The sequence below is a fragment of the Pangasianodon hypophthalmus genome, chromosome 19 (assembly GCF_027358585.1).
Source record: "Pangasianodon hypophthalmus isolate fPanHyp1 chromosome 19, fPanHyp1.pri, whole genome shotgun sequence".
Classification (NCBI taxonomy): Eukaryota; Metazoa; Chordata; class Actinopteri; order Siluriformes; family Pangasiidae; genus Pangasianodon; species Pangasianodon hypophthalmus.
The window spans coordinates 12,924,384-12,952,230 of record NC_069728.1 but is presented as its reverse complement, the minus strand read 5'-3'; the positions used below and the strand labels follow the sequence as shown (position 1 = coordinate 12,952,230).

Sequence of the window (27,847 nt, the reverse complement as noted above, 5' to 3'; positions counted from 1 at the left end):
AGTAAACTAGCACACATTCCTACCTGAGTTTAACTGCACACATAGACACACACACACACAGACACACAAACACACACATTCATACCTGTAAACCTTGCACATCCATACAGTGGTGAGAATTGTTTAAGGTGCTGAGTGCTGCAGGTGGATTAGAGATAGTAGGGTAGATTGAGATAAATATGAAGGAAATACAATAAAAATGAGGAAAAATGAATGAAAAAGTATAGAAGATGGGGAGTTTTGTGAAATTCTTATGTTCAATTGTGTGTGAGTGTGATGGAGTGCGAGAAGAAGCTTTTCAGCAGTCGGGCTGTTTTAATTCTCGTTTGGCTGAAGCGCCTGCCTGAGGGAAAGAGCTGGAACAGATGATGGCTGGGATATGATGGGTCAGCAATGATTTTCTCTGCATGTTTCCTAGTTCAGGGTAGAGCTTAAGTTAAAATTACTCAGCCAATTGCAAATTTGATCATGCGACATCAGCTTTTCCCCCAGCTTTTACGTTCGCTTCCTTGGCTCAATGTATATTTTAGCATAAAATACTAGTTTTAGTTGCACAACAAAACAGTTCATCAACAGCTACATAAACACAGCCCTGGTCTAACAGACTGTTCTCTGTATAGCTAAGTTAATGTTAAGTTATAAGTATACTATTTTTTGTGCACGTAGCAAGCAAGCAAACTGGCAAGCAAGCAAACATTAGGGTATTATGCTCTGTAATCAATACCAGTAGCAAAGTTGAGGTAGGTTGTGATTTTTTCCCCTTTAGAGCATTACTGAAGTGCTTGTTTATGTGTTTATCCAATTATTAGCAAAAACTTTCAGATTAGTTTGCACATATTATTTAGACAATACTGAGACTAAATCAGTTTCATCAGTAGATTTTGGACACTTCTTTTGACTGGTTCTGTTTCCAAGGTGTCAGTGCGGTAAAAAATACTTTAAACAGTTATACGACTTTGTTGCATGTGGTATAGATCACACAGGCCATTGAACACTTTTTAAAACTCTTTATTGTACTTTATTTAGGCTGTCCATGTCTATGACAGGCATTCACTTCCAAAAACAGGACATTTGGTCCCATAATTTCTCACAATGAACCGTTTTGTTGCTCTGTCACCAGTAAAAGATCGTTAATGGCCTTTGAAGGCAAAGCATGCACTGAAGCATTACTCTATAATCAACAGCTTACAGATAGAAAATGTGCCACTGCATTATGCAAGATGGCCGTGTCTGTTCATGTGCATATTCACCGAGGAGGCCAAGATATGTAGCATTTTATAAATGTATTGAGACATGGGGTATTAGCAAATCATGCTCATGGTATGCATCTATTCTGAGAGCTGACACTTTTCACAGGAACAGGATAGTACGCTCTCTGAAAATCACACTCTCACTGAAGTATGTACAACATCAATGAGCTCTCTATCAGCTAAACTATTTTCAGAAGGCAAAACCAGAAGAAAACCAACTACATTTACACTATACAGCTGTCTACCGGTAGCAGCGCTCTTAGCTGCGAAGGAGGAAATGGTGGCACATGTTCAACAAGCAGACTGAATTCAGAGAAAAACCAAATCAGCCCATGTGATCAATGCGGACTTCCTCTGTGCAGAGCTCTTAAGCAGAACATGCTGTTCTCAATGAGGCTTTGTCTCCATTACGCAAATCACTTATAGAAGTGGAACAGCACATATACTGTGTGAGCTTCAGAGCTTCAGGCTAATGTAAAGTTTTAACATTACACAAAATACATAATGATTGCACAAAATTGTGTCATATAATACCAAAGGACGAGATGCTCTGAATTCATAGAACATGAAGTTTATTGTAGTGAAGGAAAGTGGGATATTAACACAAATACATACATACACAAACATACATATATCTAATGTACAAGTGTCATCATGAAAGTGCCAGAGGCAGATGAAGAAAACTAAGAATAGACTCTTTAGTCAAGTAGTCAGGAATAGTATGGTTAAAACAAAATATGCACAAATTTGTGCAAATGTAGTCAATCAGCCAGGACATGACTGGTGTTGACGTTTGCTTCTTTAGTTTTGAACCTGAGCCACAGATCTAACAGTGTAGGTGACCCAGTTTCTTTTTACTTACACATGCTCAAATCTTCACATATTCACATAATCATATTCCAAATATGATTATATAATTGTAAAATAAATGATTTTGTAAAACAGCATGAATAGTCTGTGCCTATCAGCAAAACTTCCAGTTTCTGGTAGAATTGCCCAGGCATGGCCAAGGTGCAGAATGATGCCAAATTAAGTTAAGGAAAGCAGTGATTTGCATTTCAAGATGGCTGCCCCATAATGTTACAGTGTTCAGCTACACAGTGAAGTTTTGTTCATGTTTATAGATTATAGATTGTCCTAAACTACACTGTTAAATCTGCATGATATTACTGAAGTCATTGATGTGATTTGAGGCTGCTATTTACTTTTGGTGAGACTCTCTTACTTGTTAGCATTATTAGCCTTGTATCTCCAGTGCAAAAGTAAATAACTGATTTTGCCAAACCATTCCATACCATAGATTGTTCTGTTTACATATTGTTATATTTACATAAACATAGCTTCACACTGGTGATATCATTCTTACATTAGCATATTAAATAGCTTTTAGAAACCGAAAAATGACACTGCCTTACAGGTAATGTCTCAGACTAACAAGTGCATTGTGAAAACAACAAAAAGCTAAGTACTAATTTACACATATGACTCCTTAGCATATGAGAGCTCCTCGAACACAGGCTGACTGCAGCGACGATGGAGTTTTTCAATCCTGGTGCAGCTTATCGACTCAGACATGGCTCTTTGCCTAAATGAGCTCTGCTGAGGTGAAACTCCGTTTGAGAAGTTAAAATTGTCCAAAATTTGGCTAACAGGAGAAGAGTCCAGAATGTAATCATTCATAGAGACAGGCCGAGATCTTTGGCCTAGCTCTCTTGCATCATGGACAGTCATGGAACGGTATTCTGGAGGTGCCTGCAGGACTCCAGAAATTACAGCCTGTTGGTAGGATGGTGGACTGCCAGGGTCACGTCTGTCCACATGCTCAAAGACCTCTATGGCAGAGAGTGGCCTTTGGCGCCTCACCGGCTCATCCAGAACCTCTGCCTCATTCTGAGTGTCCTCCTGCAATGTTCCACATGGAAAAGTGCCCTCTTTTTGTGCCTCTGTTTTCTTGCTGCTTGCCCTGTTAATGGAGAAACTGCCTAGGCTTTTGGCTCGCTTAAATGGACGCCTTGAATTTGTGTCCACTCTGGATTTTACGTTAAGAGGCATGTGTCTCTCAGGCTGTATTTTCCGAGGGCTGGATGGAGAAGGCTCAGGTGAGTTGACAAACACTGAAGTCTCAGATAAGTTCGAGTTAGTGCTTTCCAGAGAACAAGATGAGGAGCAGGAGAGGGTTTTGGTGATGACCGGTACTTCAAGGTTTAGACTGCCAGTTGTTTTTCTCAGTAAAGGTTGCAACTGTCTCCTCTGTGCTTGTAGGAACGAGTCATCCGAATTTTGCTTCTTCAGCGTCTGTTCTTCATACTCTTTAGCAGAAGAACAGTCATCTTGACTCCGTGCCAGATATCGGCGGTCCTTCACCCCGACCGAGGAAAAGATGGCAGGCTCAGAGCTGCGCCGGTCGAAGGGCTTGATGAAAGCCTCGAAAATGTCTTCCGAGGAGTGGGAATGATTGACTGAACACTGGATTTGGATCTGAGGACATGCTTGCTGTGTGTATCCTGTTGCCTCTCCACTCTCTCCATCAGTGCTGTCATATGCTGAATCATGCTGGTGTGAAGACTTGGTATCTGTGTAAAATCAAACTTGCGTTATGACTTAGCAGATATGTTCATATTCTTGAATAAGCCTCAAGTCAAATCACAGTAAGTCATTTAATGATTGGAACTGATTCATTTACATTCCAAATGACACATGGATTTTAATTTTGTAAGTTAGACCTTCAAGGATTTTGGTGTCTCTTACTCCTATAGTGAATTCATAAAATGTTCTTCAAAAATAATAGAAGATTAAAAATAAAAGAGCTTGAAACTCTAGGAATCCGGCGATACACGGAATATGATTTTATAAGTAAGCTGGTTCATGAGGTAAAAGCACAAGTTTTATTAGCTCGGTTTTCTGTACCTGTGTTTTGTTCCCGCTCTTCTTCTGGGTCTCCAAGCAGAGTCAGGATCTTTTCTCCAAAGATTTCACAACAATTTTCAATCAGGAACTGGGTTAAGTTTGTCACCTAAAATGCAAAATGACAATTATGATGTTAAGGATAGAAATATAGCATTGCCTATCAGTGTAGGCTAGTTGTACATGGTTAGTGGTGAGAAGCAGTGTTTTGGTGAGTTTCCCTGCAGGTCTGAGGTAAACATCATGCAAGCATGAAGAGTTTTTTTGTAAGCAAAATTCGGTTTTTAGATATTTACTGTACATAGTATATAGACAAAATTACTAGCAATGCATCAGCCCCTCTCTATCTTATCCACCAATTGAAAGGGACCACTGCTAACCTATAAGGTAGTTGTGTCTCATAAAGTATATAGTAGAAAATTTCAACACCCTGCATTCACATTTTTGTCAGACTTTTAGCAGTGGAATCTAAAATTGAAAAAAAAAAATACATCAAAACATTTTATAGTTTATTTGAAATAATGTGAATCTATTTGGAAAAAGCTTATTTGACTACTCTAATTAAACACTTACTAACTACAGTGGATACTCTGAGTGTCTACAGGCCTAGCTTGTTTTTTTAACCTGTTTTAGAGCCCTATAAGGATCTGAGAGGTGTTCAAAAAGATTTGTCTAGAAGTGAGATTGTCTTGTTCCTTCTGAATATTACCATTACAGTGCTGCAAAAATTGTCCTAAGCTAGTAGTTCGTGGGTATTTATAGACAGTTCTGATATAGATTTTCTTTCAATGTGGAAATCCATTTTGTGCAGCTGTCTTTGTTTCTTTCTTTAAACTATTTCTTTAAACTGTTTTTCTCATACAATTCACACTCATACTAGAGCAAACAAAAATATTTGCCTAGTAAAAACTAGAATGCTGCGGTTTGTCATGCATCAACAAACCACACTTTGATCTTTATTGGGTTTATGAGTAAGAGTGAGATGACAGGTGTCTAACCTTTTCGACCGTGTTCACGTCCAGCGTCTGGCTGCTGAGCTGTAGCAGAGTTGGTGCAATGCAGATAGCCAAGTTTTTGGGCTCCATTTTGTTCTTCTCTGATTGCTGGATAATGTGGCACAGCAAACAGAGCAGGTGCTGCAGCAGGTTGCTGTTGGCTTCAGGGAGTTTGGAAACAATCCTAAACACAGAGGGAAGGGACCAGGCAAAAAAGAGGAAGAACAATAAATCAGTTAGTCAGTCTTTTTTTTTTTTTTTTTTTTTTGCCAGACTCTGTCTCATTCTACTCCAAAAGCAGAAGTGGTGTTCTGCCATTTTAACAAGCTTTGACATTCGGTTGTTCCCTATTTGAAAGAGAAAAGTCCACTGAAAACCCCACTTTCTATTCCTCTTTTTGTTTTGGGCCCAGAGGATTAGGTGCTTTCTTGAAATAAAAAAGCACCTAACTGTCTCTTTCTCTCTACTTGCTTTCTCTTTCTCTCTACTCCATGCTTACCTTCTCAATTCAGCATGTGTCTCCTCTTTCTTCTTTTTCTCCAGTGCTTCCATCCACTCAGCATAACGCTCAGCCACCAGGAGACTTCCTGGAAGCTCCCTCAGGAAAGTCTGCCAATAGCGTGACATCATTATTATTCATTTGCTGACTTATATCTTCCACAACTGATGAACATTTTGCTACTTTTGTCATTGTGTTGGAAATGAGTCTATCATGCCATTTCATCAAATATCAGGTTTCCAGGATCACGGTGCAACACACAAGACAATACACAATTAGTCATTACATACAACTACAATACTGAAAGATCCTGGAGACTTGGTACTTTTCCCCAGTATGTACTGGGATATGGATGGGATAATCCTAACAATGCATATGGTTGTATAAATGGTTGTATGAATGGTTATATGCTGCAATAGGGAGAGCATGTTTACCTTTAACAATCCGACCAGCAGTGTCACAGGCAGTGCTTCCAAGTCCACCGCAACCCCAGAGTTGAGTTGATCACGGACAGCACTCAGGTTCTTGCTGTTACACGCTGTCCGGAAAACTCCCTCTGTACTGGGACCTTTCCTCCACAACAGCACAAGAAGCTCCTGGATGGACACAGATGAAGATAAGTTAACATAAGAAGAACTCATATGGATTTTAAGTTGTGTATTGTGGTGTTTTGTTATTCCTCATATTTGTTATTCTTATTCCTACAAAAGGTGATACTAAAATCCCCATGAAAGATTAAAAAAACCCTCTATACCCTGTCAGATGGACTTGGCAGCTTTCCATCTCTCATCTTTTTGAGATGTTTAAACTGCGGTGGAGATGTTAACATGAGATTTGCTACAACAGAAAACGCCACTTTCAGTTTATCTGATTGAATATTTCCTATTGATTAGATCTTAGACTAAACTTGTGCACACGTGTGGGAACAGCAGTTTAGTTATAACAATGGAGTTTTCTACATAATGTAATTTCTGAGTCACTGATATCAGTCATAGTCCTGAGAATAGATTGCACTGCCTGTCTCCTTGCCTCTGCCTTTGATGATATGAATCTTCTCTTATTTACTGTGTTATACAAGTAGAAATGTTATAAGGCTACATGTAGCAAATACCTCTAGGTAGAAGTATCGCTGAAAGATATCTTAATAAAATAGATATCTGAAAAAAGTTTATATATTAATGCTAGGGCAAAATGAGGAATAACTTGCATGTATGCATGAATGAAAGAGAGGAATTAAACGAGAGAAGAAACTAGTTCTTCATTGCCTGTGTGTTGCACAGAGCTGAAAAGTGTTGGTGCGATTTTTACTAAAGAAATTTTGAACAAAGTCTGCAAGGCAAATCATGGGCATTTATTATTTGTATAGGAAACTGTTATAAGTTAAGTGATGACAAGAATGAAGTTGTTAGTTAATAATTTAAAAATTAATTTTTGGTTAATTGCTGTGGTATAAAAGTAATAAAACACTTTGGGATATGCTGTTATACGTAAATAATCAATTCTGGGGTGGGAACTTGTCACATCACCATTTTTTCTATATCAGTATTCCATCTTGTAGTCCTTACTCAACCTATATATTAATGGGTTAGTTGCAGAAATACATAAATAATAGTAAGATGAAGAAGATGAGAATTAAGAATAACAGTAATGTGCATGCCTATACAGTATATTTATTACAAAGAAGAAGAAGAAGGAGAGAGACGTACAGCAATGGGTTTGGGGATTTTAGCATCTCCAGCGAGAGGCTGGCCAAACAGCAGGCTCGTCTTGTGTCCTGGCCTTGTGGGTATGCCTGTGTGTGTGTCTCTTCTCTTCAGCTTGGAGAACAGGCTCCTCTTACCAGCATCATGTTCTGCTAAGGTCAAAAATAAATCAGCACATGATTGTGAGTCAGAGTGAAAAGGGGGAGTTGGTAAGAATATATCAGACTGACACAGAGCTGAGACTTAAAGTGTGTACTTCAGTTTACACTACAATGGGCACACATGAGTTAAATCTTCAGGTATAAATTCATAAAGTCATGCACTTTTATCTCTACTGTCCTTTATCTGTCTTTCTCTCTTCTTCTTCTTACACCCCTACTATTCTCTCCCACTCAGTTTCACTGGCACACTCTGGAGGGCCCCTAACCGCACTTGTGGTCAAGAACCGCCTTTTTGATTTGAGTTTGAACTCACCAATTGGTGGCTCCTTCTTGCACTGCTGGGAGGAGATGCTGCTGTTGCCTTGGAGAGCCTGGGAAACAGCGAGAAGTGAGTGTGTACACAGTGTAACTACATACACACCCTCATAACCACACTGATGTTGTGCTACATGCCCACCACACCCACCAGTCTTGTTTTTTTTCAAATAAACAAACTGACTGCCTTCATTAGTGTTATATTTTAAAAGTCAATACTCACATTAACTTGCAGGTCAATGACACTGTCCTCCATTCCTCCTCCACTCAGAGCTTTATTCTGCAACACACCACACAAGGACAGAGCACTCAGAATTAAATCAGTGAACACTTCATAGTGAACCTAAAATCCAACAAGCAAAAATCCACAAACAATTAACTGAGAACTTAGAATGAAAGTTCCTAGACACTTAAAGGGATCTTGGATTAAATTCTAACTTCAGAGCAAGCATTTGAACACTTAATAGGGAATATTAAGATAAAATCCATCAAGTACAAGTCAATAGACGTTTAATGCAAACTAACTTATTGGTGCACTTACTGTGGTGGTGGTGCTCAAGACCTTCATGAGGACACTTGGAGGTGGTGAAATTGTAGCGCTCCTTTTCCTAGCCTCTGTAATTTTCCTGTTATCATTTACAGTGTGGTTAGTGGTTTTATATCAACAATCCCTTTCAAATTTCTACCAGGCAAAACATAGAACCTTTATGATGTTCCTGCAATCAAAGACAAAATCTTTTTGTTGTAAAGAAAGTGATTCAACTTCATAGCCAATCACATAATAGTAAAATTGGGTTAAACACTAAAGGTAAGGACCTGATGACATTTTGTAAATGCTGTGACCTTTATCGTCAGTAACTTTCACGTACAACTTTGGCATAAAAGCATATTGTGTGTATTGTAGTTTAGATTTTATTTTACTATTTTGTCAGTGACCACAAACAAAAACATCTAAATTAATAAAAAAAGTGAAAAGACAAGCTAAGCTATGCACCAGGAAAACATTAATAAGAGATATACCATAAAATATCACAATAACAATATCAAATGAACATCAACTAATACTTATATAAATTGATCAGAAAACACTGAATCATGACGAAAATGAATTCAATCAGAAATCAGATGTATTACGTAAACACATGTATTTTAACAGCATTAATAGAGATAATTAATGGAATAAATTCTAGTGTTATGAATCCTTAGTCAAATGTAATCCCTTAAACAAAACAATGCTGATTTTTTCACATTATTTTTACTTATTACAAATTTGTATGGTTACTGAATTGAATAGTGTGCCACATTGCATACTTATTGATTTTGTATAAGTAACTTTATGTATGATTTGCTAATAAATATAGTACTGATAAACAGAATAATAATATATTATCAGAGAGAGACACGTACCTGTGAACAGTATCTAACCAGCGTTCTTTAACTTCAGGCGAACTGCAGGTAAAATAACAGCATGGTTTGAGTTACTGATCCACAGAGCTCATACATGTGACACTGAAGCACAAACTGCACCCACTGATGGACCGGCTGCACACATGCGGTCTCTTTTTAACAAGCGGAAACTGCACCAAGTCATGGGGACAGGATGCAGCGTCATGGTAACACCGCCACTTCCTCTTTTCGCCCTAATACTGTGTCGACGAGTGGAAATTCTCCCTGTATGGTGGCCAAGCACCTGACTAGGTGTTAGAGGTTTATATGGGACAGCAGGAAGTGCATTCACGAATAGAGTTTAGACGAGTGCAAATTATCAGCTGTGGTGGTTTGGAAGATGAAATAAAGGATCATGTGAGATTAAATGTGTTTCACAGCACAGAGGCCTACAAACACATCAACACACCATACTAGTTTACAAACACGCCTACTCATCATACTAGTGGTGCTTTCTGCCTGAATGTCTGTCTGTCTTCCTATCTATCTATCTATCTATCTATCCATCTCTATGTCTGATTTTATCCATTGTTATAAATATGTTATTGGCATGTATGTGTCTTGCTATGAAATATTTCACAGCAAATTTAACATGAAAATGTCTGAGCTCTGAATACTGGCTGTAACAGTCACACCAGTCACGTGTTGGGTTTTAGGAGGCGTGTGCACTGACAGAACGTGTGAGATGTGTGTAAACTGCTTCTGTGTTGTTTTGAAAGTTGCAATAGTGGGTCATGTGGGATGTGTGTATATCATGTGCTAGATGTGTACTGTGTTGTAAGTCATAAATGAAAGTAAAAATGTATATTAAAAAAAAAACCTCTGCCCCCTTAGTAGAGAATTATTTACTATTCAAACCTTAGGCTCATTATCCAAATGTGTAAAATAATATTCTGACTAGTTATTACCTAAAGCAATACAATTTTCTATTACTGAAATTTCCACTGACAGAAGTCCAGCCTTGATTTTGACTGGTTTTTTGAGATATGGGTTTGAATGAAACCAGTTTAATTCAAATGATCAGTGAAACAGGCTAATAACTATGATAACTCAAATAATACATATAACTGGTTGTGATTTCCATCACTCTAACCAAATGTGAAATATCATGATCCCCCAGGATTTGCCCTGGTGGTCCAAGAAACATAGCCATGGGTCTGCGATTTAAAAAAAAAATCACAACCCACATTATCAAAATAGTCATATTTTTCAGTTCGTATAGTAATTAGCTCATTTGACTGGTTGCTTGAATTGAATCCAAACCTCAATAACTCAGAAACAAAAGCTGACCTATATAATGTCAATTTAGATGTAATGTGCTGTGTCTGTGGAAAGTTTAAGAATAAAAAGCTCAAGGGCTCCAATAAATAACAGTGGTTATTTGATATAGGGTGAGCTCTCAGTTTCTCATTGCCAATATATAGGAAACAAAAACAAAAACAGGACAGTTATAATAACAGGAATTGATAACTGGTGTAACTAGTTTGCTAATATGTCTGTATTGTATAGACACAAAAAAACTAAAGTTGAACATTACTGGGAAAATGTCAAAACTATGTACATTTGCAGTAGTACATTGTTGGTATATACCAAAAGTCCCTCTTTTCTTTTCCTATAGATGGCTGATTTCCCTCTGTGTGTTTCTCTGTGACGTGGAATACCCCGTCAGACAGCATGTGAGCAGTCCAGAATATAGCTTTGTGTTAGAAAACAGCTTTGTGGTGGCTGAGGAAATTTAGCTTCCCCTGAATTACTTCCCTTTTTATTGGTCACAGATCTCACTCTACGCTGTTACACTATGAAGAGGCAGTTGGTCAAATGTGGAGGAGAAAAAAAAGGCACTATTATCATCAATACAAATGATAAAGACCAAGAATACATATTCCCTCTTATGAACATTGTACACACATGAAGCCTTGAATACTGCTTTATACTGAGCTGACAAACCAACAGGCCATTCATTTCCTGTGTACAGTCATGACATTGATAGCGACAATGCCAAGTGACATGGTGAAATATGCCATTTGAATAGAGACTTTCTTAGTTTAATGCGAATTTGGTTTTAATGTAAAGTAATGTTTACTGCTGATTGGCTCTAACAAATTTCTCAGATCATTCCCCCACCACCAACTTCTCTCTTCTCTCAACTTCAGTTCCCATTCAGTTTTTTTTTTTACTTCCTATTCAGCTTTTACTATCCATTCAGCAACACACGCATGGTCAGTGGGCAGTAATTCATGTGTCATGACCCAACAAATCTTCATATTAAACCTTCAAAATATGGAAAATTCAAATAAGAATATGAAAACTTAAATAAGAAATCACAAACATGGTTGCGATGAGTGTGATAATTTTGCTGACTATGTTTTTTTGGATGGTGATGGTGACAGTCGTGGAGGAACCAAAACATATTTAGCCAATGTGCATGTGAAAGAAAGAAACAGCTTGAAGAAGCTGTATGGCCAAAAATATGTGGACACCTGGTCAACAGACCCATATGTGGTTGTTCTCCAAACTGTTCTCACAAAGTTGGAAACACACAATTGTATAGGATGTCTTCGTATGTTGTAGCATTACAATTTCACTGGAACTAAGAGGCCCAAATCTGTTCCAGCATGACAATGCCCCTGTGCACAAAGCGAGCTCCATCAAGACATGCTTTGCCAAGGTTGGAGTGGAAGAACACGAGTGTCCTGCACAGAACCCTGACCTCAACCTCACCGAACACCTTTGGGATGAAGTGAAACACCAAATGCGTCCCAAGTCTCCTCGCCCAACACCAGTGCCTGACCTCCTCACTAATGCTCTTGTGGCTGAATGAACACAAATCCCCACACACACGCTCCAAAATCTAGCGTAATGCCTTCCCAGAAGAGTGGAGGTTATTATAAGAGCAAAGGGGGAATAAATCTGGAATGGTACCTTCCAAAAGCACATATGGGCATGATGGTCAGGTGTCCACATACTTTTGGAGATGTGTTGGTGTGTTTGTAGCCAGTTACATAGAAAACTAATTTTTCATTATAGTTTTACTATCTGTTTGTTTGTTAAACTTTCTGTTAAACTTTCTGCATGTTTTTATCCATCTACAGGAAGCCTGAGTGCTTGGCAATAAAAAAATTATGACCATGGTATCATCTTTTCATGGATTTTTAAATACAGTTTAAATTACAGTTTACACAAACAAAAATTTAACAATTTGTAAGAAAACAGATATTGAGGTACACTTCAGCAACAATATTCCCCAAATATGGTAGTATTCACATAAAAACTTAAGGTATTAAATTATTTCATGTAGAATTTCCCTTTTAAAGAACTGAAAAAACAACTTCTGCTGGTTTGGTTTACATGAAGTAGGCCATGAATTTCTGAGTATAACAGTGATGTTATGGTGTTTGCTTCTCTATGTGTACTGTACGTAAAAAAGCACGCTACTTGACAAACTTAAAAAAAAATTAAGCAGGCAGTGGACATAAATTTTTGAGGTTGTGTATAAATGTCCTCCAAATGTGATGCCATTTCTATATATGTTCATTCTCACACTTTCGATTTGTTAATTTAACAAATGGTTCCTCATTTCTGGTTGCTTATTTAAACTTTTTATTTTCCCTCCATGATTCCTGAAAATCTTAATAGTAGTAGTAGTAGTAGTAGTAGTATGAGTATGACTAGTAGGAGAAGTAGTAGGAGAAAGAGTAGAAATAGAAGTAGTAGGAGTAATAGGAGCAATAGTAGTAATATTACTAGTAAGAGTAGTATTTGTAGGAGGTGTAACAGTAGGAATTGTAGTAGTAGGAATAGGAGTAGAAATACTACTAGTAGTAGAAGTAGTATTAGGAGAAGGAATAGTAGTAGGAGCAGTAGTAGGGGGAGTAGGAGTAGCAATTTCCTGGCAAACTGGCAAATTACTGGCAAACTAGAAAAAATGACCTTAAGGTTTTTAAGTTATCTAAAAAAAACATGTTGTACAACATTTAGGATGACTTTAATAAAGCTCTGTTTATGGATCCACACTGCTATTTTTTTTTTCACTATTTCTCCTTTTGTAGAACTGAATAAAGTGAAATATTTTATTTCTGCCACCGGATTGCTGTTCATGAGGTCTTTTAAATGTAATGGCAAACGTAATGATGTTTATGATGACGTGTGCATGTGTGTGTGTGTGTATGTCTACTTTTGTCTCTCAAACAGCCTGTTTCAGTGCACACAGCCTGCCAAACTTCAGTTAAAACCTGAGTCAGTTTTGAAGTGCGTGGGTGGAGGTGGATTTTTGAGGTACATTTCTGTGAAATTATCCCCCAAAATGACGTCCTTCATTAAAAACAATAACATTGAGCTTCAAAGAAAAGGAAACTGTTTTTATTGAAATGGCATAGAATATTCCCATTTAGAAAATGAAAAAAAAAAAAAAAGTTTAAAGACTTAAAGGGGTGCAAACATTATTGAATACAGTCATGATCTTAATGATACTGATGATGCTGTTTTAGTCTCTGTGTGAATGTGGACATATATTTTTTACGTTCTGTTTTTAAAATCCAAATTTTATCTACTCACCTGAACGTCAGCAGACACACAGAGAGAGACCAGGCCAGAACGATTGTCCTCTTCAGGTGGACATGTCCATCTTCATCCTCACATCCTTCATCATCCTCACTTCTAAAGTCAGAGACCCAAAGCTGCTCCAGGTTAACTCTGTGTTTTAGTCTGTAGCTGCCTCTGGATCTGAAGAGGAAGCAAGGAAGCAGGGTAATCATCATGAGTTCATCATTGGTGTAATTAGTGAACAATTTTCTTTATTAATAACACGTAAAAGAAGAAAACACTTTGGAACGTGCTCCCATGGGAAAACAACCCAAGTCAGGGTGGTATAATGTTACAACCTGAAGTTGATTATTTCCCAATAACAGTGCATTTCAAGGTGATTTATTCCTCTTTTTAAAAAAATTACCACCTTTTCACTTATAAGCAAACATGATGACATACGATTTGTCCAAATTACATTTGATGTTGTGGAATGTCCACGAAACAAGTTAGTTCCTGTAAAGCCACTCTTTCACAAGCTTCTCTTTTTTTTCTCTCTTGAAGATATTAACACAGAAAAAGAGAGAAACAGAAACACATGCAGTCCTCTGTCCTGAAGACTTTCCAGTGTCAGAAAACTTAAAGTTACTGTTTTACCTCTGATTCTTACACTCTAAGCACTGACACGCTTTTAGACTCCTTATATAAATGATATATAAATGTCTCCTCACAGAAAACCTCACCATATGAACAATTACACATGTTTTTAATCTGTTTATGTGGAGTGTTGGCCATACAAGTCCCTCTGTATGTTGTTATACTAGAAACACTGGATTAAAACAAGTGCATTAGTAAAAAACTGTCACTTGCCTTGGAGCTAAAGTACTGTCAGAGCTGCTGGTAATGAAAATTAATCAACAGCATTTGACCAATCAGAATCCCTTGTATATGCAATCCATTTGATATGTATATACAGTATACTACTGTGTGGCCAGTAAAAAAAACATGTTTCATGGTTTTAATCTAGACTGATTTTGCCATCAACATTAATACTGTGCACTGGCCTTGAAAGTGTCCTGGAGAGGCTTCTGGGATAAAGACAAGATGAAGAAGACACAAATGATGGCCTGGATGACATCATTTTCCATATGGGGGTAGATAATGTGCAATAAATGATCAATTAAATAAGCATTAGGGAAATGTTATAAATCATACAGACTGTCTTTCATAAAAATAAAATGTATAAATATATCAATCCTGCTGCATTTTACAGACAGCGAAATCTTGCATACTCAGGACAAAATAAAGATGAAGAAGCAAAGAATTCAAAGTTATACTAATAAGACAGTTTTTGTGTTAGGTTTCGCATTCCTTTATTTATCAGAAATAACCACAATGACCAAATGCCCCTGGAGGACTAGTGGTTAGACCACGGTGCTCTCACTGCCCTGGCCCTGGTTCGATTCCTGGCAAGGGCATCTTGAAATTAAAACTGTACCGAGTAAAATATGCGGATCAGTGATCCACTGTGGTGACCCCTAACGGGAGCAGCCAAAAGAAGAATAACAATAACAAAAATGGCCAATTAGTGCATGTTAAGCTATAGTAGATATCCTGTCCCCTTCCTCATTCCAAAAAAGATTTCTTTCTAGTACTTTACCTTTTGTTTTTGTGTTTTTTTTTTTGCTTCTTGCTTATGTTTTACACTGGTGTCTTGGTGTGGGACACATTTCATATTTATCTTCTCAAGATTTTAGATACAATCTTCTGTACCCGATTTTGTAATTACTGATAAAACAAGCTATAATAATGTAACACTGGTATGCATGCAACACATGCACTTGTGTAATTTTAGCAAATAGTATCTCTAGTTTAATTTAGTGTAAAAAGATATACTTTTGTTATCTTTATGCAAGCTGTGAGTATTTAAACACCTTTGTAACACCAAACTGAAACATACAGTGAAATTATCATGTTCTAAAATCAGCAGAGACAGAACACATGAACAAAACCACAGTGGCCTGAAGCGTGTGCACTAATAGAGCTGATATTGCCACAAAGAGAAGCTAAACAGTAGATAAAATGATGTCTTACAAGAGATACATTTAGGAATCTGAATGACGTGTGCAACTACTTGCATAGAACAAGTGCATGTACACACAGTACATATGGAGGACTTTGGAGAGAAGTGTGTATAGATTTGCATGGGACTGAATTAAAGTGGTGGAGTCTGTCAGGCCTGGAAGATGTTTGTCACTAGCAGTCATTTTAATTGACTGTATGTGTGTATCCGTGCTGCAGTCTTACTTGAGCTTAGCGATGACCAACACATCACTGAAGAGGAATACATGTCTCTCCCTCTTCTTCATTCCCTCGGTCAGCTGCACTGTGTCATCCAGGATGAGCTCCGAGTCCTCACTGCTCAGACCGAGCACAAACGGACACTGATCTATCACGATCGCTGACATACACTCCTCCCTGCATGACACAGCAGCACACACATCACACTCATGTCCTGTTCATGCACCAGGAGCAGCTCGTGACCATAGATTTTGGTGGGACAGGACAATGTTAATCATGACATAGCCTCAAACAAAATAAGGTCAAGAGGCTAAAACACTTGACTTCTGCTGTATGCTACTATCTAATGAATTTTTACAGTAACCAATTGAGAGTCAATAACACATGGTCTAGCAGCTCATTTTGAGCATTTTTGACTTATTTTTGATAAAGCAGGTGTTTTTCCTGAAGAGCTCACGTCATTAAACAGGGTTGCCAGGTTTCAGCGAAATTTTGAGCTGAACTATATCTCTAAAAAACACACAAAAGTCTTGAAATTAGTCTAGATAATATATTTCGGGCATCGGAAAAGGAAGACACATTTTTCTTCTTTTTTTCAGTCTTTAACTTTCATACTAGAACTGTGTGCTAGTCGGTGCTGCACTGTCTCTTACTGTGCATATTGGCCTGTTTTGGTACTCATTGTAGTGTCTTGTGCTGTTTGTACATGTTTGCACATGTACTTTATGTAGTAATGTGGAGTCTCTTGTAGTTCTGTGTTATTTTATGTAGCACCATGGTCCTGGAGGAACATTGTTTCATTTCACTGTGTACTAACTAGCTGTATATGCTTGAAATAACAATAAAGCTACTTGACTTAACTTGAAGTGTCACAATGCGCACACACATTTCTGATGTATGTTTTCCACTCCATAAGCTCCCTTTCCCTCTCATAATCTTTGCACTATATCTGACAATAGAAATGGTTCTGTACATCATGGACCCACTGTATGCACTTTGCCTTGTAAGTGCTGTTTGTGGAAAATTATTAGATTTACTTCAGATAATTTGCTATAAAACAAGATCTTGGTTGCCATGGAGCATTTTTAAAGTACTCCATCCTGTCAACCATGTCATTAACTGTCCTGTTCTCTCTTCCTCCCCAGGCATGAGCCAGCATGATTCCTGCTCCAGTGGGCCTCTATTAACACTTGTTGTAGTTCCCATTTGTGACCACTATGTGTAATAATAAGTCTATGGAAGTTAAGTGGGGCAGTGAGCACGCTGTCCCATGATCACACAACATCTAGAAAGGCGAATAAATGGAACATCAGCTTATATCTGTCAAATAATAACATAATGATTTTCATAATGGTTTTAAAACGATTGGTCACTCAAAATAGGTAATTAGTATTTAAATGGAATGTAAAATTTATGGAGTTGTGAATGAAGACCTTAACATTTGTCTAAAGGCCACCACTGTCTTGAATGCAGCATATTTTCTAATCTACGTGATGAGTGAATGGAGGCCTTAACTACGTCGTGTAGTCACTGCCATACCTGCAAATTAAAACAATATTAATTAAACTGCAGACCATCCACAATACAGCTTAAACTCCTATTTTTTCTATATAAATGCATTTAAGGAAATAGTTCCTACTTGATGGAGGGCCAAGACCTTCCCAGAGTCTTCCCAAACACCACACATGGTGCTGATTGTCTTCTCTGGGCCAGACTGCGCAAGTGCTGAAAAAAATGAAAAAGTGTAACAGAACTGTTACTGCTCATTCTAAATAATACAATACTATAGAACGTGTAGTAAAAGACTGTTTCCCATCTTCAGCATATCAGGTTGTAAAAAATCAAACTATTTGCTCTGACTTTGACTTTTATGACACTTCTCAGTGCATTTGGTTTCCTGCTGATGTTAGTGAACTACCATAGTAGTGAAGTTAAAAATATTAGAGTTATGATACCTTAATGCATAATTAAACTTTCTCACACACCATTATACTCTCTCACACTTGTTAGATGTATATGTGTGAAGTATTAGAGTGAAGGATGCTGTCGCCCGAGGTTTCTTCCTCATGTCGTCTCAGGGAGTTTTTCCCTTGCAGCAATTGCCTCTTGCTTGCTCATTAGGGATAAATTATTGCATTTATAAGTTTAAAACTATATATTTATATATTTATATATTCCTGTAAAGCTGCTTTGTGACAATGGCCATTGTTAAAAGCGCTATACTAATAAAATTAAATTGAATTGAAGTAGATCTTTAGGGATGCATAACACATTACTGCCCACTTCTGTCTAAAAGACTGATTTATTTTCCTTTCCTTTTTTTGACCAACAAAACTATTTGTTTTTGTATAGAACAAGGCAAATCATTAAACTCAGCTGCTGAATGTGAAACACACAGACACACAGCATGATTACAGCATGCTCCTGATGAGGACTTTTCATGTGCACCAGTGCATTCTGGGGCAGCCATTCATTTTTGAAACAACACTCACTTGTTCAAGTAACAATAGTCTGTCATTCACATTTGGCTCACAGCCAAATGAGTGCTAAGGGTTAACACATGCAGACAGCAAGATATCATTCTAGATGTGCTTCATTTAAAAAGCTACAATGCTTAACTTGCTTCCTTGCTGATAATTCTCGTAGTCGCTCTTTTAAACTGAGGACAATGTGTTTTAGCTGGAATTCATAACAACCTGCTTTTATCTGATATCTTGTTCAGCTCCAGAAATATGCATAATCAAGTCTTCTTGGTATTTTTTTTCCAAATTAACAAGGGCACAACATGAGCGTATCCTGAATCAGTTGGAGTGCTTGATTAAATCTTACTAATTCAATACATCAGTAATTATTTAGTAACATTTTTAACACAAACTACTTGAGATGCTTTTAAAATGTAAAATAGCAAAACATTTTATGTACCATTTACTGACTGGTTTATATCATTTAGCTCTACTGTATACAGGTTTTTAGTAAATAAAAAAAAAAGAGTGTTATGAATAATTCCACACTTATAATCAGTGTATTTATTCCTATATACTCAACTCAGCTGCAGATTCTGAACACACACTCACAACCAATACTAAACTCCTTAATGTTCCATAAATAAAAACAGTCCAAAAAAAAAAAAAAAAAAGTTAATTAAGCATTTGGAATGATGATTATAAAGCTGAAATCCTGGAACAGAAATACAGACAGCACTCTGCTTTAATGACTTTAACAGATGACTTCAATACCGTGGTCCGGGTTTTGGATTTTATTTGTGATTACATCAGCAAGGGAAGTGGGTCAAGTGACAAAAACACAGTAGACAGCAATTATCAACAGCATATTAGTGCTAAACGTGACCTAGTAGCCTAGTGCGAGACAACGGAAACAACAGAGACACCATAAATACACTCAGTCTGCAGTCTGTCAGTGTGATGATACACTGGTTGTCTGTGTATAACCAGTATCAGTGCACCATTTGCCAAATTCTACTGGGCTTTTAGTTCTGTTTTTGTATTTGTATTTGCATAATTTTTTGTTTCATATAAAAATTCATACCAAGGCACTTTTGAATTGTAAAAACTGATTGCTCTGAGGGTGTTGATTAGTTTTCAGACATTGCGTGCACTGATTCTAATACATTATCATTTCTATAGTAACAGCTCATTCATAAGGGCTTGTAAGGCACATAATGTAGGACTAGTAATAAACAGATTAAAAATAAACATTATTTAACAAAGAAAATCAAATCATTGATCTGGTGAAGGTTTCTGGAAGGTGCCGTTTGTTTAACATCTTAGGAAGGAGTCTCCAGTGTCAGCACTTTGTAACAGTCAGAGGTAAAGCTGTTCCTTTACGTTTTCTGCCACAGAAAAGTCTAATTGCAGCGGATGTGTCACTTTTAGGTTTCTTTTTTAATAAGTTGTATTTTTTGTTCAAGGACAAAGAAAGTACAAAGTATTGTTCTCTAAGTTTTTATATAATTTTTGTATTGCTGTGCAATAAGAGGAATAAAACACTTCGAGGTGTGCTGTTATTGGAAAATAATCAACTTTGGGGTGGTAACAGTAATTCATTGATCAACTACACTGTTGTAAATTATTTTCCTATACATTACTTCTTGCTGTATTTTATTCCTTACATATGAAACTTATGATGTTACTATGATGATGTGTTTTAAAAAATGATTCCTCGGTTGGAGGGACAGTTTCATCGCAACCTGTTTTACCTCATTCTCCATCATTCTCAGACTAAATCCATCCATCCTGTATCTCAGGAATAAGAAACATCCAGCCCTAGGAGTAAACTAAATCAAACATTCTTTATAAGAAAAAATATGAATTAAATGTGCGTAATTTCAAATTGTTTATATAATTTGCCATATGCCACTGCATACACAAACATCATTGGATGGCGCTGAATAATTTTCATTAATTTACACTGATCATCCTTTTCAAACATAGAAATATGCACTAAAAATACACCAATAAACATAAAATAAACACCAATGATTTCATATCAACCTGTTTTGCCCCATTCTCCATCATTCTCAGACTAAAACACTGGAAAGTCATCTTATAGAACACTGGTTTTAAATGTTAATAGATAATAGCGGCTGCTAAATGATTAAATGTTACTGTATTCATTTCACCCTTGTGGGTAAGGAGCAGTGCCCCGGGCCCTAGCCACCCAGAGCACGGACTAGTACTACAGTGGGATTAGAAGAGAAATGGATGGAGAATGCCTTAACTCATGCCATTAGTTAATAGTTAATAGTGGCACGCCAACTGTGGAATAATTTTTTGTAATCATTAAAAATACACTTCTGTTGTCATATTGTTAATTGTGATAAATATAATTGTCATTATATTAATATTTATTATTGGAGCTTGTCTCATTTGGAAAATTGTCCTTTCAGAAGAAGCTCAAATACAGTCATACAGAAATACTAGTCACAGACTGATCGCCTGATTGGTTGATCGCTTGATCATCATTATTACCATCAGGATAACTGCTCAATTTAAATATTTTGTAGTTAAACTGCAGTAATAAAGGTAATGCTATTTTAAACAGCAGCTGTACACACTGTAAGGCATTGAAAGTGATTTTTTTGTGAACACAATCTATATGTAAGGTGCAGTTATGTATTTCTGGATGGCTGTGACATCAGAGAGATTCAAACTTGTAATCATCCGACAAAATTGCCTGCTTAAGAGTTGATTTTCGACTTGTGAAGTTACAGTTGCTCATTCGTGGCGTGCTTTTAATTGTATGTTGCTGTTTATGTTCTGTGGTTCTGGTTGTGTAATATGTTCTGTTTGTGTAATTACTATTACATATCACTGAAGCACTGTTAAAATAAAACTGTAAGCGTAACATCTTTAGCCAGATGAAACTCACACTGACTGATATTATTTTGCATCAAGTTTAGTAACTAAGAATCTATATTACTAGTTTTGTACTGGTCAAGCCTTAATAAATAGCAAGCATTAGAGTGAGAAAACTAAAAAAAATTGTTTTAGCAGCTGGAATCATGGCAATAATTCCATTTGGAGGTTTAAAAATGCAGGCTCATATGTTCAAACTGAAATTTCTGAACTGAACAGTCAGCTTTATGTTGTGCAGATAAATCTGCAGATAAATCACTCACCGGTCGTATTTCAGCAGTAACTTCATCATAGCTTCCCCTCCTCATAGCAGCAAGCAGGTCAGTATAGAGAGCTCCTTCACTCTCCAGTCCAAAAGTGAGTGTCTAAGCTCCCTTCCTCGCTTTATACAGAGTACATTAATGAGGCTGGAAACAATGAAGGGCTTCTAAAACTCCTCCCCAGGCGGTGAGACAGGATGAGGACGAGACTCTGAGCTCGTTTCCAGCTCTGCGGTGATGTAAGTTAATGAGGATGGTGTTAATGACGCAGCAGAGAAAGAGCAGCCATGAAGGGAATGACTGAGACAGCGTCCACGCACAAACCTCCTGGTGTATGTGTAGTGAGGTGTTAAACACAAGGAAATAAAAAAAAAATTTACTATATATTATTACTAATAATTATTTTACTAAGAAATACACCAGTCCAATAGATAATGTTAAGAATACAGAGAAAACGACACTTTTTCCTTTCCTTAAATATGAGGGACATGAGAGATTTTCATCCCTTCACTCATATTTAGGAAACACTTTGTTCTCATCAGGAGTGTGTGAATCTATCCTGGGAACACTGGACATGAGGTGCAGAAGCTGCTGAAGGATTTTGGATTGTTTTCCTATAGCTGTTTTATTCCTTACATATTATTAATTTAGAAAATTGTTGCAACACTAATGATGAATATTCAGATCCAAAGGCAGCTACAGACTAAAACACAGAGTTCACCTGGAGCAGCTTTGGGTCTGTGACTTTAGAAGTGAGGATGATGAAGGATGTGAGGATGAAGACAGACATGTCCACCTGAAGAAGACATGAGTATGTGATGGCCTGGTCTCTCTCTGTGTGTCTGCTGACGTTCAGGTGAGTTGATAAGATTTAGATTTTAAAAACAGAATGTAAATCTGTGAGCTGGATGATGCTCATTTGGTGTGTCTTTTTATAAGAATAAAAATATATATGTCCACATTCACACAGAGACTAAAACAGCATCATCAATATCATTAAGATCATGATTGTATTCAATAATGTTTGCACCCCTTTAAGTCTTTATACTTTTATTGAATTTTCTAAATGGGAATATTTTATGCCGTTTCAATAAAAACAGTTTCCATTTCTGTGAAGTTCCATTTTATTGTTTTTAATGAAGAACGTCATTAAGATTTCACAGGATATTTACACACAGGGGATAATTTCACAGAAATTTACCTCAGAAATCCACCTCTGCCCACACACTTCGAAACTGACTCAGGTTGTAAGTTTGACAGGCTGTGTGCACAGAAACAAGCTGTTTGAGAGACAGAAATACGCGCGCACACACACACACACACACACACAAAATCACATACTCATCATCCTCATAAACATCATTCTATTTGCCATTACATTCAGAAGACCTCATGAACAACAATCCGGTGTCAGAAATGAAATATTTCACTTTATTCAGTTCTACAAAAGGAAAAATAGCAAAAAAGAAATAGTAGTGTGGATCCATAAACAGAGCTTTATTAAAGTCATCTTAAATGTTGTACAACATGTTTTTATCCTTTTGGAGAACCTAAAACAAAACTCAAGGTTTTTTCTAGAGAGCATGTCAGTATTCATATCAGGATACTCTTATTACAGATACTCCTCCTCTTCCTACTATTGCTACTATCACTACTCCAACTCCTCCTCCTACTATTATTACGTCTGGGGAAATCATATTTCATATCATAGATTTACATAGATCCCTACAAAGTACAACTACTCAAACTACTCTACAAAGTTACAGAAATAAACTTTTGTAGGAAGCTAAGATTCAAGATTCAAAGAACTTTATTAATCCCAGGGGGAAATTGCTTTGCCATGTTACAATTGCTCTCAAAAAGAAAGAAAGAAAGAAAGAAAGTAGAAAATAAAATAAATATATACCTATTTTATAAATATATATATAGAGAACGTCCCTTATTGCACATGAATTGAACATGTATTGCATATGCATTACACATGAAAGTCCCAGCACTTATAGAGAGGAGTTGTACAGCTTGATTGCCACAGGGATAAAGGATCTTCTGAAGCGCTCAGTGGAACACTTGGCAGAACCTTAGAACCTTTAACTACTAAGAACTGCTGCAAAGTCATTTCAGTGGAGTATTTACCAGTTATTTAAACAATGTGTTTCATTTTCATTTTATACAAATTTTTTTTTTTTGCCAATTTTCATGATGGGTGCCAATAGTTCTCAAGCTGTGGTCAGAAATGGCCTGTCTCTCTGTAGACTTTGTGGTCTAGCTGTGATCAGTACTGCTACATTTACACTCTACTCAACAAATAGCATCGTGTGATCTCATTTGAAGCAACAAGCACTGCGTTAAAAGAAAAGCTTTCAAACACACTTGAAGAGAACACAGTTCCTATGAACAGTGAACTGATGATTTAAAGCGCACATTGACCTTCACAGTGTTCTCTATAAGGCTGAGGAAGAGAAAGTCACTGATAGAACTGGCTGTACAAATATAACTTTGAGTTTGTTTAAGTTCATATTAAGAGACGTATTAGAGACATACAACAAATCAAAGGGGACTTCGACAACAGAAGATTGCAAAAAAAAAAAAAAAAAAAAGAAAAAAACCCCAATCTAATCACTAATCAGCTGTTTAGTGATCAGCCTGTGAGGTAGTACCATACATTATACCACAGTACTGTTAAATTCTTAATTCAGATTGGTCAGAAGGTGTTGATTAATTTTCTTCTTTTATTAATTAATGATCTCCAGTGCCAGCACTTCGTAACACTCAGATACAAATCTGTAACTTGAAGTTTTCTTAGAAAGGAAAGTCTTTCGTCATGGGAGGGCTTTGCAGATTCTCTGTAACATGACAAGCTGATTTTTTTGTATTATTAATTTCAGGATTCAGAAAAAAGAGAACATGGTGGTGGAACAACTGTTTTTTAGCTGCTATAACATAAGTCATAACAGGAACTGAACTGCTTCACAGACCTTCCACAACATTAAACGTACTATAAATGTATTAGAAAAATATGACATACCTTATATTCATTCATCTTGGTGAGGGATGTGGTGGGTCCAGAGCCTAACATAGCCTAACATAGAGACTCTAAACATAAACGAACTCTAGCTATATATTACAGATAAAGTAACTAACTTTACTTTTAATTTCATTACACAACCATATAAATGTTACATCTGTAATCTCACTTGCCACTCATGTATGCAGTGCATTATGGGTAAAAACAATACTACCATATTAATACTCAGAATAAACAAATCTATGAGTCTTGTAGCGGATTTTGTGTGTTTTAACATTTGAGATTTTTCGTAAAATGGCTTATGTTCTAGTAAGGACACTAGGTTGACATGAAATCTAGCATTTGTGATGGATTATATTTCCTATACAGACTCTTATCAGCTGTCACATACATATTTAGAGTAATAAAACCCTAAACACACATCTAAACACACAATCAAATGTCATAGCTAAGCAGTGTTATTGCTCCTGTTTACCCCCCCCCCCCCCCCCGACCCCCCCTCCCCCAAAAAATAAGAAGAAGAATAACAAGAACAATGAATTCTGGGTAATGTGTGCTCCTGAAGTCTGCAGTGATGCTGACTCAACTAATAAACCTCACTTAAGGCTAATAAAATGGTTAAGTCAATCGAGGGGAAGCAGAGAGAGGAAGTTGACAAGGGCGTTTTCAAAACAGCATTGGAACACACCCTTGGTGTGAATTGCTCATCCTGATGAACTAGGTGGAGCAAAAGAAAAACCTCACTCTATCACTGTGGTCTTAAGGTGAAAAGTACACACTTGGTGCCTCCTCAGTGTTCAATAATCTCTAACTCTAAAGGTTTGATAGAAAATTTGTGTGAAAAAGCCTAAACATCAAGTCTGTCAATGAAAGAGAATGCTGGATTTACATATTCATGGTACAAAAGCATGTTCTTAAATGTGTGTTGACACTTGACTTAAATGGGAGACTTCAATATCCTTCTCCGAAGAGAGTAACTAAAATAAATTAATGGGACGTGTTCCCTAAAATACTGAAATATGGGTATTTTTTTGGCCGAGGTTCATGACACTTTGTTATGCTTTTCATCTCATACAGTTATACTCTTAATCATCCCATTGATTTTCCGTCCACCTGCTGTTTATAACACTATTTATTTACGTTTTATTTACTCTGAGTCATTCACTCTTACTGCATTTAAATGAAAATATATCCTACAACTTTTTAAAATGGAGTTTCATTAGTAAACATGATGAATCATTAAATATATAGAACAGCTGTTAGTTTTTGGGAAGATTATGCTTTACTCAAAAATTGACGGATTTTTGTTATTTTAACAACTAAGGGTAGAACTACATTTGATACAACTCCTAATTGATAAATACAGTAAACTAAAATATGATAACTGTCCCAACCAAAAAGAGTGTTTTCTTTAGTATATCACAGTATGCGCTTACAGCTTCCAATTGTTCAAAATCCATCTATTAAACTCCATATAACAGTGTGTGGGTTCAGTTATGATGAAAACTACTAGAACAATTGTTAAAAATGGACTTATTAATAGCTATTGATCAGGAGACTGTGGATATACTGCTATGTTTTTATTCAGATCTTTATAAAGTAGGCCGCCCTGTTTTAAACATTTCAGCAATGCTGATTATTATGTTTTTCTGTAATGATCTCAATCAGTGGACACACTCTAACTTCATTTCTGATTTCAGATTAACAGTTACACTCCTAATATTGTTCATTCATGACTCAGTTTGTTGATATTCAACTACTAAGAACTACTTGAACGAGCTCCTCACAGACAAATCTGTCAATACTTAATTAAGATTCGTTCAGTCTAAGCCTATGTACAGTACCAGTCCAACATGCTGACACGACTGAGTGTGTTTTCATGGTCTTTAAAGTCATTTGGATTTGAATTGTTTTAATTTTTGTGTTTCAAATATAAATCATAAAGCTACTGTCTAAATTTAACCTGGAATTGAAATGGAGTTTCAGTTTAAAACACAGGAAAATCTGCCACCAAATACCCAGCATGTGACTTACAGCATGAGTGTTAGAAAAGTGTCCCTCATGAAACTGTCTGAAAGAATGGCACATTTTATACATTTATAATTTATGACATTTTCTTCATTCATCTTGGTCAGGATCCAAGCGGATCTGGAGCCACTTGGTATCGCTGGGTGGGAGGTGGAAACTGGATGGGATGCCAGTCCATCACAGGACATCATACACACAGTCACACACTAATTCACACATGGTGCAATTTATTGTAGCCAATCAACATACTGGCATGTGTTTGGGAGGTGGGAGGAAACTGGAGACCCTGGAGGGAGAGCATATGAAACTCCACACAGATTGGAATTCAACCAGCAGCACTTCCTGTTACACCACAATATGACATGTCCATATTTAATAATTTTTAAAAAAATGTTAGCGTTGGCAAATTGCTATGGTATAAGAGGAATAAAACACTTTGGGATGTCCTGTTATAGGAAAATAATCAACTTTGATGTGGTAAAAGTAACTCCATTTCACTCTACCATCACTCCACCTTGTCGTTGATTATTTTCCTACAACAACATGTGCTCAAGTGTTTTATTCCTTACTTAATCCACACACAGCTAATGTCCGACAGACTGCAGGGGATACAGTGGCTTGGTGGTTAGCACGCTTTCCTTGCACCACCGGGGTTGGGGGCTTCAATTCCACCTCCGCCCTGTGTGCATGGAGTTTGCGTGTTCTCCCCATACTTCAGGGGTTTCCTCTGGGTAGTCCGGTTTCCTCCCCCATGCGTTGTAGGTTGATTGTCATATCCAAATTGTCCAAAGTGTGTGATTGTGCCCTGGATCACCCATCTAAGGCCTTGTGCCACTAGTTCCCTGGGATAGGTTCAGGCTCCCTGCGACTCTGTGTAGGATAAGCAGTATGGAAAATGGATGGATAGAGTAAAACTGTGACTACAATGCAAGAATTTTTCTAGGTTCTTTGTTACAGGCTTTTATTTAAATTTTTCCAGGATGAAAACTATTCAGCTCTGTCCTTTTTTGCACCCCAAAAAAAACAACCAGTAAAACATGTAATTGAGTCGCAGAAGAATGGGG

At 37.0% G+C, this 27,847-nt stretch overlaps 1 protein-coding gene across 2 annotated transcripts; it reads right to left on the bottom strand.

The window, feature by feature from the left end:
* Positions 1-1,801: 1,801 nt before the first annotated feature.
* tagapb (T cell activation RhoGTPase activating protein b) lies at positions 1,802-21,851 on the bottom strand. Of its 2 annotated transcripts, none has more exons than XM_026923283.3 (14): positions 21,734-21,851; positions 17,735-17,820; positions 16,102-16,272; positions 13,828-13,995; positions 9,235-9,276; positions 8,369-8,453; positions 8,051-8,107; positions 7,826-7,883; positions 7,355-7,500; positions 6,083-6,244; positions 5,649-5,758; positions 5,153-5,333; positions 4,158-4,263; positions 1,802-3,823 (listed from the first exon to the last, which is right to left on the bottom strand). In XM_026923283.3, exons 1-14 carry the CDS (start codon positions 21,776-21,778, stop codon positions 2,724-2,726), a joined length of 2,517 nt encoding a protein of 838 aa, XP_026779084.3. In that variant the 5' UTR covers positions 21,779-21,851; the 3' UTR covers positions 1,802-2,723. The 2 variants fall into 2 exon arrangements, with proteins under 2 accessions (XP_026779084.3, XP_026779082.3); XM_026923281.3 differs by having other exon boundaries at positions 7,355-7,503; positions 21,734-21,850.
* Between the last annotated feature and the right edge of the window lie 5,996 nt (positions 21,852-27,847).

Excerpts from the sequence above, each read along its gene's own strand:
- tagapb (XM_026923281.3), bottom strand. The coding sequence starts at position 21,778 with ATGAGGAGGGGAAGCTATGATGAAGTTACTGCTGAAATACGACCG. Across the intron at positions 17,821-21,733 it reads TTACTGCTGAAATACGACCG|CACTTGCGCAGTCTGGCCCA; the intron begins GTGAGTGATTTA and ends CATTTTTTTCAG. Across the intron at positions 8,454-9,234 it reads TGGTTAGATACTGTTCACAG|GAAAATTACAGAGGCTAGGA; the intron begins GTACGTGTCTCT and ends AAATGATAACAG.